Below are 13,139 nucleotides of genomic sequence, written 5' to 3' on the forward strand. Positions count from 1 at the left end.
GGGACCAACCTAGCACATCAGAAGTAGTAAAACAGATGCTTTGTGCTTCCCATCATGTTGCTTCTCCCTATCCCAAAGCTATAGTGATTCAAGCCAACTGCATTTCATGTTCCAAGTTTAAGTCAATTATCATTTTCAGTCAGAATCCTTGCTTGAATCCTGTTCTGTTGTCTGATCCCAAGCACTGAACATTAGATGGGAAGATGGAGAATTTTTATGGCCATGACACACCAAAAAATGAGGATTATTGTATAATCCATCACCATTTGCTGGAGACTAATAGTGAAGTTATTGGCTGAGAAAATTGAGGTAGTAGGCCAAATGGAACTTGCATGTGATAAATGAGATGAAAATGTTTTTTTCCCTAAATTATCTGAATCATTGCCTTAATTTTTCTTCATTCTTTAAAAGCAATAGCTAGTATTTATATAACACTTTGAGGTGTGCAAAACATTTGACAAATATTATCTAATTTTACTCTCTCCTGAAAGGTAGTTGCTGTTATAAACCCCACGTTACAGTTGGGGAAACTTTGGAAGACAATAATTAAGTGTCTTGACCAAGGTCACATAGTTACCTAAGTGAGGCTGGATCTGAACTTAGGTCTAACATGACTTCAGGCCCAGCGCTCTATCCACTGTGTCACCTAGCTGCTGTCTTTGGCAATGATGACATAGCTTAACAGAACACATAATTAGCAATTCTCCCTTCTCTGGAAGACAATTACTTCATTATCGTTCTCTAACATTTTCCTTTCTCCTCTTAATCGTGAATCAGCAATTTTGGTGGGCCAAACTTATTCCGAACTCTCATTTGACTTTGGCCTATCCAGTAGTCAGTGTAAATTAGTAATTCCACATAGCCAGTATAAACCCAAATTTGAACTCCTATTTAAAAATGTAGCAAAATGGTTATCTACTTCAGTCAAGCACAGCTAGATTTTAGATACAGATGGAAGCTTTAGGACACACTTACCTGAAGAATAGGTCATATCGTATATCATCGTTTGGGTTCCCAGATGGAGTAGTATAGCAATAATCCATCAAAACATTCCACCTATAGAAGAAATAAAGGATGAGGTCATGTTGGAGCCATTGCTGTCTAAAGCCCCTGGATCAGTTTTTAATAGAGAGAATTTATTTACTACTATTTGAAGACAATAATAGTAACTCATATTTTTATACCATTTTAAGGTTTACAACATACTTCCCTCATAACATCTCTGTGAATTAGGCAACAGTGCATGCATTATTATTCCCTGATTTACAAATAAACAAAGACTTAGAGTGATTCAGTAAATTGCTCAAATAACAGAGTCAGAACTCAAATCCAGGTTTCATCATTCCAAATCTGTCTTTTCAGATTTCCTGAACACAGAGCTCAAAGAGCCCCTGAAGCAAAGAATTTCCATCCCACTTCTTTCCCCAACATTTTTGACTTGCTTTCAGGGCCAAAGCTACCACAGGGACAAATGTCATGGGTGCATGAGGGGACAGATTAGGAGAGGATAGAAAAAGATGGCTTCCAGAAGTAGACTCACCAGGAGCTTATGTGCCATTGTTTATTTTGACCTATGCTTTTCAACACAACTATCTCAAATGAGTGACAAGTTAGTGGTGGTTGACAGGCAGTGGAGGGAGGAAGAAGGAACCATATGGTCAAGGAAAGAAGAGTACTCTCTCACTTGACTGCTTTGGGGAGCATACTTATATTCTTCACAAGAGTTCCCAATTATGTTGTGTTAGGCCTAATTCTGGATCTCATCTATACAGGTATGCCTTGTTTTATCACACTTCACAGATATTGTGTTTTTTACAAATGGAAGACTGGGGCAACCGGGAATCAAACAAGTCTCTCAGTGTCATTTTTCCAAGAGCATGTGCTCACATCATATCTCTGTGTCTCATCTCTGTAATTCTCAAAATATTTTAAACTTTTCATTATCATTACATCTGTTATTGTTATCTATGATCAATGATGTTTGATATTACTATTGTAATTATTTGGGGGCATCACAAACAATGACCATGTAAGATGGCAAACTTAATCAATAAATTTCTGTGTGTTCTGACTTCTACCCTGCCCAGCACTCACTCTCCTCTGGCCTCCCTTTTCCTGAGACACAACAGTATTGAAATTAGGCCAGTTAATAATTCTATAATGGTCTCTAAGTGTTCAAAGGAAAAGAAGAGTCAATCAATGAGGCAAATTTCATTGTTGTCTTATTTTAAGAAATTGCCACAGTCACCTCAACCTTCAGCAACTACCACATTGATCAGTCAGTAACCATCAACATCAAGGCAAGATCCTTTACCAACAAAAAGATGTACAACTCACTGAAGACTTGAATGATAGTTAGCATTTTTAGCAGTAAACTGTATTTTAATTAAGGTATATAAAATTTTAAGATATAATACTATTGCACACTTAATACACTATAGTATAGTGTAAATATAACTTTTACATGCACTAGGAAACCAAAATAATTATGTAACTCACTATATTGCAATATTCACTTTATTGTGGTGGTCTAGAATCAAAACCACAATATCTCTGAAGTATGCTTGCACATAATACACTCAGAATCAGTGTGGCACAGAAATAAGATCCCTAGACCTAGATTCAAATCCTCCTCTGCCACTTTTACCCCATCTGGGGAGACTAATTAATTCACTCCTTGGTGCCTTCATTTTCTTACCTATTCAAAGAGAGAATTGAACTAGACTACTTATGAAGCCTTTGATGCTCTAAAATTCTATGTCCTATTGTTAATGAGTAAAATATAGATGATCAAGGAAACAAATCAACAACAACATTTTTTTAAATCCCAAAAATTTTGATGACATTTTAAAGAAGAGTATTTTTAGCCTCCAGTGAAGTTCTGCTTTGATACCTGCTTTTGGTATAGGATTTCCCTGGAATCTTGAAGCCTATGTCAGGGGAGCCCTAATGATGACAAGTCCCAACAAAGCTAGAAAGACTTCAGGTGTAGACCCAGTTAACCCTAACCCTAAATAAATGGCACTGGGGATATAGCGCTGGGCCTAAAATCAGGAAGACCTCTCTTCCAGAATTCAAATCTGGCCTCAGACTCTTACTTGTAGACCCTGGGTAAGTCATCTAACCCTATTTGCCTCAGTTTCCACATCTGTAAAATGAGCTGGAGAAGGAAATGACATATCACTCCAGTATCTCTTCCAAGAAAATCTCAACGAGTTGGGCACAGCTGAAACAATGGAATAATAGAAGCCTAGCTATCAACAAACCTGTCTGCATGTGTGTGGGTGTGGTGTGTGTGATTCCAAGATCAACCTAGCCAGGTTTGAAGAGGTTCATGTCCAGAAGGGATAAAGTTTTTATTTTGCTTTGTTTGGGAGAGAGATTGAGGGAAAAGTGGAGAAACACATGAAGCCGATCCACACTATGGAGTATCAGTGTTAGAGTTTGCATCAATGAAAGGAAATACCTACAGTGAAGTCACAAATCCCTGAAGTATTAAACTAGGTAAATATTTTCATTCAGAAAGTAGAAATGCTGGGAAGAGAGGAAAAGGAGAAGAAAGGGTGGTCACACCTGGGTCACCTCTGGAGTCTCTCAATCTCACCTCTTTTAACAGTAATTGAATGACATTTCTAAGTCTAAAGTAACTTTGCATTCTAACCACTTGATACTTGTTTATCAAAATACATTTCTGAGAAAAGGGGTTCACCTTCTGAATTTCCTTTGGCAGTTAGATGGTACAGTGGATAAAGCCCTGCCTAAAAGTCAGGAAGATCTGACTGGATCACATTCAGCCTCAAACACTTAACAAAGGTGCAACTGAGCAAGTCATGACTTCTGTTCACCTCAGTTTCCTCATTGTTGTGAGGATTAAATGAAATACTATTTATTAAGCACATAATATATGCCTAATGTGTTTAATCTGTTCCTCCCCTTGCTGTTTTAATTGTCTATCAGTTTCCAGCCATTAACAGAGGTTGAATTTTTAGTTTCATTTTTCTGAGAACTTTTTTTACTTGTGTCTTATTTTGTTGCCCCAAGAATACCCTAGGAAAATTCTTGTTTGTTAAACAGTGGTACCAGATGGCATATAGAGGCTGACCCCCTCACTCAGGCATAACTTAATGTTTCCTTTTGTTTATGCAGCCAGAGGGATAGAGCACCAAGAGTATTTTATAAATAGAAATAAAAAATGAATGAACTAACTTCATAATTCATGAGGCTTCTGAGTAACTAAATTATGTTTTTTAACAAATCAAAAAAAGAGAGTATAACAATACCTGCCATCCAGATTGGTAGCTCGTACTGCTGCAAATATTTTGGTTTTCAAAGGCAATCCTGCACTAGGGACAATCAGTTGCTGGCTGTAGGTTGAATCCTGTTGGTTAAAATAATAATAATAATATCATAGTTAAATCAAGTGAAACATGTAGAACAGTAGGGCTAAGTTAAGCTAACTCAGAATTTATTCCTCTGTAAGAGACATAGATGAATAAAAACTCATAATTGACCATAGAGAGCTCCCTAAATTGTCTGGCCATACTTCTGGCTTCCAGGGATGATGGTACCAATCCAAAAAGCTTGATTATGACATTTAAATCTTCTGCTATTGTCCATTTGTTGTTTGTTTGTTTTTTTCCTTTCTGGGTACTAAGCTGTCTTTTTGAAGGTTGTTATCCCTTTTGAGGAACATTCTATTTATTAGGATTATTCAAAATAGTAATTAGTCTAATAAAGAGACAAAGTGAACCTGAGCAAATACCTGACCCTGAGCTTGATTTTCAACTTTGTGAAGAGATATATATATAGTAAAGAGGGAAAATGGTGGGCCTAGACTGTCTTAAAGGTACCCAAAGGCATTCTCACTTGCCCTTTCATGGGAAAGCAGAATTGCTAACCACACGAATGACATAAAAACCTTATCCATTCCATAAGAATTTCACAGACAGGAAAAACACACAGACACAAAAGAAAGTATTGTTTGATGGAACTACAATTAAGCTAGACAAATCTCTGTCTTACTACTAGAAATGAAGATGACCCCTAGGCGAACCAGATATACCCCTTTCCTCCTCACCATACGTAAAGAGAATGGTATGGCCCCAGATGCTTAAAAGAAAAAAACTCAAAGAGGAAATATTTACATTTTTTTTTAAATTGGACTTGTGACTTCTTCATTCTAAAGGATCCTTCCAGTAATGTTAATCAGCAACTCGTCTGTAATTCAGAGAGCTACCTGGAGTACTTAGAACTAAAGTCATTTTGCACAGGTCACACAACCAGTATATGTCAAAAATGGGATGAATTCAGGTCTTCCTGATTCCATAGCTCTTCTCTTTCCTAAAATTTCTCTCTAATAGCTTATTAATATATTATTGAAATAGAGACTAGGATGACATAATGAACAGCATGTTGGACTTAAAGTCAGGAAGACCTGGATTCAGATCCTGACTCTGGCCCTTACTAAACATGTGATCCTTTGCAAGTCATTTAACTTTATGCCTTTGGCAATTCCTAGAACTTAGCTACCAAGTAATTCCTTGCTGTCTATTTGCACAATTAAAATTATTACAACTAAATTTTAATGCCTCAAATACGATTAGTAAAAGTTAGGTTCTGTAACATTACTCTTGTATAATAAATTTAGTTAGCTATTTTTCCAAATGAAATAAATTGTAAATTTGGTGGTGCTATATAAAAGGAGCCAAACCCAAAACAAAATCTCAGTTTGAAAAACTTGTTTAATATCTAATCAGGTTGATTTAAATTTTTAACATAACTCATAACACTTTTCAAGCTGGTTTATACTTTATTTTAGTAAGACTTGCTTTAGTTATTATTTTCTATCCCACTGATTATGTTTTATTATAAAGTTTATATAAAGATTATAAGTCCTTGATTATAAGTTTTGTATAGAGCATTGAAATTCAGGCTAAAACATGGGGTTTTATATTATCTTACTTATAATCGCAGAAGCTATTCAAAGTATCATTTTATGTGAGGAACAGTACTAACAGTTACATAAAATGGTAGTAACAAAAACTGTCATCATATCTATACTTTTTCAATCTGATTTCCTACTCTTTCAGCAGAAGTACAATTCAGGAGGCTGGACATGATAACATTATTAAATGCACACACAGAGGTTACTTTGTGCTTTTCTAAAATCCAGAGCTTTCCTTTTTGTTGAAATTCATGAAACCCAACATTACTTAAATCAAAGATGCTTGAGCCACCCGAAATTCTGCCCAAATAGCATGCAAATATAAATCAAATGGTAGAAACATTTCAGTTGAGAGTTATAGAGTTATTGAGTTAGTCCTCATAACAATGTTCAGTTTCTGGCTTTATTCAGTGACTGGTATTAGAGTGCATTTGCTGAGTATTCAGTTATTGTAGTACTAAGTAACTTAGCAGCACCTCCTCTTAGAAGAAAGTTTTTAAAATGATGGAAATGCAATCTTCATTCCAACACATTTTAATTTGCTTTTTAGAACTCTGTGGTGTCTGACTACAAACTTATAAACATGATTTTTTAAAAATGCCTTTGGAAAATGTCCTACTACAATATTTATAGCTCATTATATTCAACGTATAAAACACTGACTTTTGAATCAATTGCATGAATTATAACTCAGTGCCATGATGACATGAATAATAATGTAAAAATCAGATTCATAATTTACAAAAATGTTGCTTGATAGATTGAAAAATTGATATTTAAATCAGGCATTTAAAATGTATGAATAAAAAATTTTAATCAACATGAAAATATCATTTTGAGGATTAATGCTGCTGTTATAAATAGAAATCCATGTATTTTTCACATTTTGCTGCCACTTTCTATATTTACATGACAAAAGTTCAGACAATGCTCTGTTTTCAATCCAAATCATTTCAGATATGAAATAATTGTATGCAACCAAAGACCCATACTGAAAATATTAACACATTCAACCTAAACATACTTGCCAGAGAAATATTATTTATGTTTTCCTATATTTTTCTTCTTTTTATAACATTTATGAAACTTTGACCCCCTACTATATATAGAAATGTATGCACACACATTATCATGTAGCTAGAATGACAATTTGACATAATCTACAGTTCCTTCTATATGCATTCTGTATGCATTTTTTTTAATCCTGAGAATTGGAGAGGCAGAATCGTGATTTCTTTGGTATGGGGAATGCACACTGTGGAAACTCCCTCTATTCATATATATAGACAATTAGTTTAACAAAGTCTTGGAGAACTACCAGGAAAACTAAAGAGTTGTGACTTTGTCATAGTCACAAAGATAGTATATATCAGGAGCAGGATTTGAACTAAAGTCTTCATTCCTCTAAAGTCAGTCCTCTGTCCACTTTGCAGCCCTGCCTCTCTTTAATAAATATACAGAATCAAATTTATAAAGAATCAATACCTGGTAAGAAACTGGACCTTTTAGCACATCTTTATTTCTGAGACACATGCAAGTGGTAATAGACACATTACCAAAAGATTATCAGATAATTGTGTTTGTAATATGCATATATATAATGCATATAGTATACATATATTACAAATACACTTCTCTAATTGCACATACATGAATATGTATGACCTCTTTGTAAATGACCTATCCCAATTAAAAAGATCTACATGAGTTTGGGAAGGACAGTTTCTTTCAACTATCACACTTACGTTATAAAGAAGCAAATTCAAAGTGCTGACAAATGTACCATTGTTCTCCCGTACAGATATAGCAGCTGAAGACCTAGAATCAATTTGGAAAAAGTGAAGGATTCAGAAGGTTTTTATATTTCAACTTTGGGCTAGACATGCATTTTTCATTGAAGGAAATAAAATTCCAAGGAAACATAACAGATTGGCAGAAGACCAAGACTGGTATATACTGTTTAAATCCCTGAAAAGGTAAATAATTAGAAAGGAAGTAGAGGCAAAACAAGAAATTTAATTTTTATGATGTGTTAATTCCTGGAAAATGTTCATAATTGCACTTCATGTCTGAGTCTTCCCACATGTACAGATTGTATTTCACAGGAATTTAAATCTGCTAACTGCAGCCACTATCATATTGCACAGAAAAAATAAGTTTACCTTTAATTACTCAACATTACAGTGGTTTTATAATTGTGGAGTTTTTTTTAAATTTCTTTCCCCATAAATGCTGGAGAGGATGTGGGAGAGTTGGAACACTAATTCATTGTTGGTGGAGCTGCGAGTGCATCCAACCATTCTGGAGCGCAATTTGGAACTATGCCCAAAGGGCTACAAAAATGTGCATACCCTTTGACCCAGCAATATCGTTACTAGGACTATATCCCCAAGAGATCATAAAAATGGGAAAGGGTCCCACATGTACAAAAATATTTATAGCAGCACTCTATGTAGTTGCCAAAAACTGGAAGTCAAGGGGATGTCCATCAATTGGGGAATGGCTGAATAAATTATGGTATATGAATGTAATGGAGTACTATTGTGCCATAAGAAATGATGAACAAGAAGACTTCAGAGAGGCCTGGAAGGACTTATATGACCTGATGCTGAGTGAAAGGAGCAGAACCAGGAGAATTTTGTGCACAGCAACGACCACAGTGTGTGAGAGTTTTTTCTGGTAGACTTGGATTTTTGTAATAATGCAAAAACTTCTTATAAAAAAAAAAAAATCCCAAAGGTGGTTCTCAAGGCAAGACGCCTTCCACACTCAGAGAAAGAAATATGGAAGTCACTCACAAAATGTAGCAGATCATGTTTGTGTATGTGTATGTGTTTGTGTATCATGTTCTGATTTGTTATACGATTTCTTTCATTTATTTTAGTCTGACTACATAGCATGATTATAGTGAAAATATACTCAATAGGAAAGTATAGGTAGAATCTATACAGAATTGTATGCAGTCGTGGGGAGGGAGGGGGGTAATGGGGGGTAGGTGGGGGGGATAAAATCTCAATTGTATGGCAGTGATTGTTAAACATTAAAAAATAAAAATAAAATTAAAAAAAAATAAATAAAAATAAATTTCTTTCCCCAATTACATTAGATTGTAAGTTCCTTGAAGGCAAGGACTGTCTTTTGACTCTATATTCCTAGCACTTAGCACAGTGCCTGGTAGTGGTAAGTGCTTAAAAAATGTTTAGTGATTGGTTAATCAATGCTTTCCTTTTGTTTAGTTGCCTTCATTATTCTGTTCCTTGTCCAGTCATCCTTTGCCTTTTCACTTTTTATCACCCAGTTTTGTTTTAAGATAGGCATTTATTATCCCAATGGCATCAATTATTTGTGTTTGTACATTGAGGTAAAGTCTATAGTAATGGGTCATTTTCCTAGTCATTCATCACTAAACAATAACAAGGTCTATATGATGTCATAAAGTCTTTCAGAAAAATATATGATATTCAGAAAGTTTTATAGTTAGAGGAGATCCTAGAGATCATAGAATAACTCCCTCATTTTGTTAATTATTTTTCAGTTATGAACTTAACATCAAATAAAATGATCATTTCCATGTACAAAGTAGAAAAGAAAAAGATGATTTCACATAAAATTATATTGAATATTGAAAATTCAATATGTCAGATATTAATTGAATAGTGAATCTAAGACAAGTTTGCTCTTTCTTTCCACATAAAATAAATTCAACATGTAACTTTCAAAGCTTTGTCTGTGTTTTCTTTTGGCTTCCATTCTCTTCTCTTCAGTAAACTTCTAAAAATGACTCAAAGACCCTATCTTCTTTCTTTCTTTTCCTTTTTTTTTCTTTTTTTTGTGGGGGGGGAACCCTTATTGATAGTCTGCTTCTCCTTCCCACTCTAGGTGTGAGGATTAAAAAAAAAAAACCTCCTAACAAATAGACAAAATGAAATAAACTAAATCACCATATTCAACCCCCCCTCATTTAAAAGATAAAAAAGTTAAGTCACTTGGTTAAAGTCACACAAGTGGTGAGGAGCAGAGTTGAATTTCAAACCTGGGCTCCATGACTTTAAAACTGGTGCCTTTTCTACTACTATACTAATTCCTGCATCATTTTCCAGATGTTTTCTCATAAATATTTCTCACATGTTTAGAAAACTGGTAGCTTATGTTGCCTATGAAATGACTAACTTAAAGAAGTTGGGATAAAAGTAATCCAAAACACATAACTTTGCTTAGTTCCTTGCATAGTAGACACTCAATATTTGTAGAATGAATAGATGCATGAATGAGAATACTTACGATGCAAGTTGAGTATTGTTGACCAAGTATTCCAAAGGGTAGCTACAACTGAATTTGTATAAAAGCCCAGGCAGATAACTAATGATTGCTGGGGGATCTGGGGTATCAATATATCCTGAAATATTTCCTATTTGTACTGTTGTTACATTTCCATAAGCACTGACTCCTGGAACTGAAGAAACCTGTTAGAATAATAAATGCATTTTAATGACTAGAAGGTAATACCCACATAGTTTTATATACATCATTCATTCCACCCATAATAATGTGTTTATGTTATTTTAATGAAACTTTATATAAAACAGGCTCCACAAAAAAGGAGATGGTAACAGAGGCTATATTACAAGAAACCATTTAACTACTTGAAAACAACTTAAGTTCAGAGGTTTTCTCCAGACCTATCTTCTTGGACATCCAGGATCTCTCCCTGGGTTAAGCCACAATGTTCTGTAATCTGTAAAATGTCAAGAATAGAACATACCACTCAACCATATTTAATTTAAGAATAATGGCTAGGTTACTCTTTGAGCAACAAAACTGAATGCAAACAGAATTGAATACATTCAGTATATATTATAGTCAAAAATGAAAAAAATATCTATCTAATTAGGGGAAGGGGAGTTAGGCTGGAATCCTGTTACAGATGAAAAATGTTGGAATGCTACATTACCCAGACCGGATGTTTATACTGATTGGGTAGCTAAGGGTTTGGTTCTCTACTTAATTTTGTCTGTATAGACAGAATTCTGTTCCTTAGAACAGAAACCACTACTAGACAAGTTGTCTAGCCTATATAAAGTTCATTAAAATAACATAAACATTATGTGCCAGGTCCTGTACTAAGGAAAACCAATTTTTTCCCCTGCTCTTCACTGCCTTCCTTTTACTCTTTTCTAATTGATTCTCTACCCCACTGCTTGGGATATGCCCTTCATGTAGAACCAGAGACTGTTCTAAACCTTCTCTTGTGTCTTCAAGGTACCCATTCTACCTCAAAAGGACCTCCCTTCTTACTTTACTGAAAAAATAGTGACTATTCACCATGAGCTCCCTCACTTCCTTTTTCTACACCTCAAAATCCTTTGACATATTCCTTTCTCTCTTCTTTTGTTGTTTGTAGGTTTCGGTTTTTGAAGAGGACTAATGACATTAAGGGGTGGTGCCTTGACATTTGCATGAATTGAATTAAAGTAAGGCTAAGTTGCACAAAGTTGTCAACCTCACTCTCTTTTCCAGTCATCAAAGTCCAGTGGCATGAGAGAAGCCAGAACAACTGGCAATGACCCAGGATGAAATGGATGACCTGAGTACCTTCCATGTCTGATCAAGCTCCGCAGCAACTGATTTAGCCTCCTTCGTGGCTGTTGGAATAAATTTTTCTCATCTGTCCATTCTGCCTGCAGAGGTCTTCACACACTTGGGGCAGATACCCTGCTAACTCACCAAGAGGTTTGTGGCCCATTGGTTACCCTCAAATTGGCTTAACCTGTCTTTCAAGATGGTTTTATGTGATATGACCACTGTGCCTGCTACAACTTCTTGGAGCCACAGGTGAGAGTTGGGTGAGAGGTGGATGCCAAAGGTGGATGAGCAGCCCTGAAAAGAATCCAGTAAACCTTCACATCAGAGGGCCTAGTCCTCCCTGAATACCTCATACACCCCTCCTTTACTCTAATATCAAATGAGTCTTTTATTCTCCAAGACTAATCCTTTTCCATATATCCTTAATCCCACTCCCTCCCACCTTCTCTAGCAGATTACCCTTAAATCACTGTCTCTAATCTTCTATCTCTCCTTTCTTATTGATTCTTTCACTACTGCCTACATGAATGTCCACATCTCCCTCCATCTTAAAAAAAAATAAAATTTGACTAGACCCTCCCCTCAAGTTATTTTTTCATATCTCTTTTCTTTTTCACAGCCAACGGATACAGCTAGGGATAAAAATATAATGAACACAGTCTACACTCATTTGTTGCCTTAATTTGTTGCCTTAATTTCAACTTTTTGACAACTTTGTAATTTGTAATCCTTCTTTACCTTTCTGAAGCATTTGATACCATTGCCCTCCCTCTTTTCTTATATACTTTCTTTTCTGGTGTTTTGTGATACTGTTTTCTCTCAGGTCTACTAATACATTTCTCACTACTCCTGCTCAGTCTCCTTTATGGTTTAGAATCCAAATAATAAAACAACTTGAGGTTCACTCCAAGGCTGTATCCTGGCCCTCTTCTCTCTATATACTTTCTCATTAGTTGCCATTAGTTCAATTCTCATCTCTATGTAACTGATTTCCAGATGTGTGTATCTTCCATTATGCATTTACAACTGTCTGTTGTACATTCAAACTAGATGTCCTGAAGACACCTAAAATCAACGTTTTCAACACAGAATTTTTGCCTCATCAAGCCACACCCCCCTTCCTAAATTTGTTTCTCTTAAAGGTGATGCCATTCTTCTGATCATGTCATTTTAGTTGTGTCTGACTCTTCATGACCTCATTTGAGGTTTTCTCAGCAAAGTTATTGGAGTGGTTTACCATTTCCTTTTCCAGAGCATTTTAGAAATGAAGAAACTGAGGCAAACAGGGTTAAGTAGCCTGCCCAGGATCACACAGCTAGGAAGTGTCTGGGGACAGATTTGAACTCAGGAACATCAGTCTAGGCCCAACACTCCATGCGCTGTGGCACCACCTAGCTGCCCCTTTCAAGTCATATGGATTTGCAACTGGTATCATCTTCAACTCCAATCCAATCTTCTACACAGCTATTAAAGTGATTTCTATAATCTGCACATTTGATCATGTTATACCCCTAATTAATTAACCCTTATTGCCTTTAGGAATAAACACATACTTTTTTCTTTGGATTTTTAGGCACAACCTAACTTCAATGTACTTCTTCAAACTTGTTCT

At 35.5% G+C, this 13,139-nt stretch overlaps 1 protein-coding gene across 1 annotated transcript in view; it reads right to left on the bottom strand.

Annotated features, from left to right (window-relative positions):
• Positions 1–13,139, bottom strand: part of ZPLD1 (zona pellucida like domain containing 1) — a 66,713-nt gene that overhangs the window by 21,772 nt on the left and 31,802 nt on the right. Inside the window, exons 3-6 of the mRNA XM_072614129.1 lie at positions 10,226–10,407; positions 7,690–7,762; positions 4,281–4,378; positions 976–1,056 (exon numbers count right to left, since the gene is read on the bottom strand). Of these exons, the coding sequence (XP_072470230.1) occupies positions 976–1,056; positions 4,281–4,378; positions 7,690–7,762; positions 10,226–10,407 (434 nt within the window). The remainder of the gene's footprint in view (positions 1–975; positions 1,057–4,280; positions 4,379–7,689; positions 7,763–10,225; positions 10,408–13,139) is intronic.

The sequence above is a fragment of the Notamacropus eugenii genome, chromosome 5 (assembly GCF_028372415.1).
Source record: "Notamacropus eugenii isolate mMacEug1 chromosome 5, mMacEug1.pri_v2, whole genome shotgun sequence".
Taxonomy (NCBI): Eukaryota; Metazoa; Chordata; class Mammalia; order Diprotodontia; family Macropodidae; genus Notamacropus; species Notamacropus eugenii.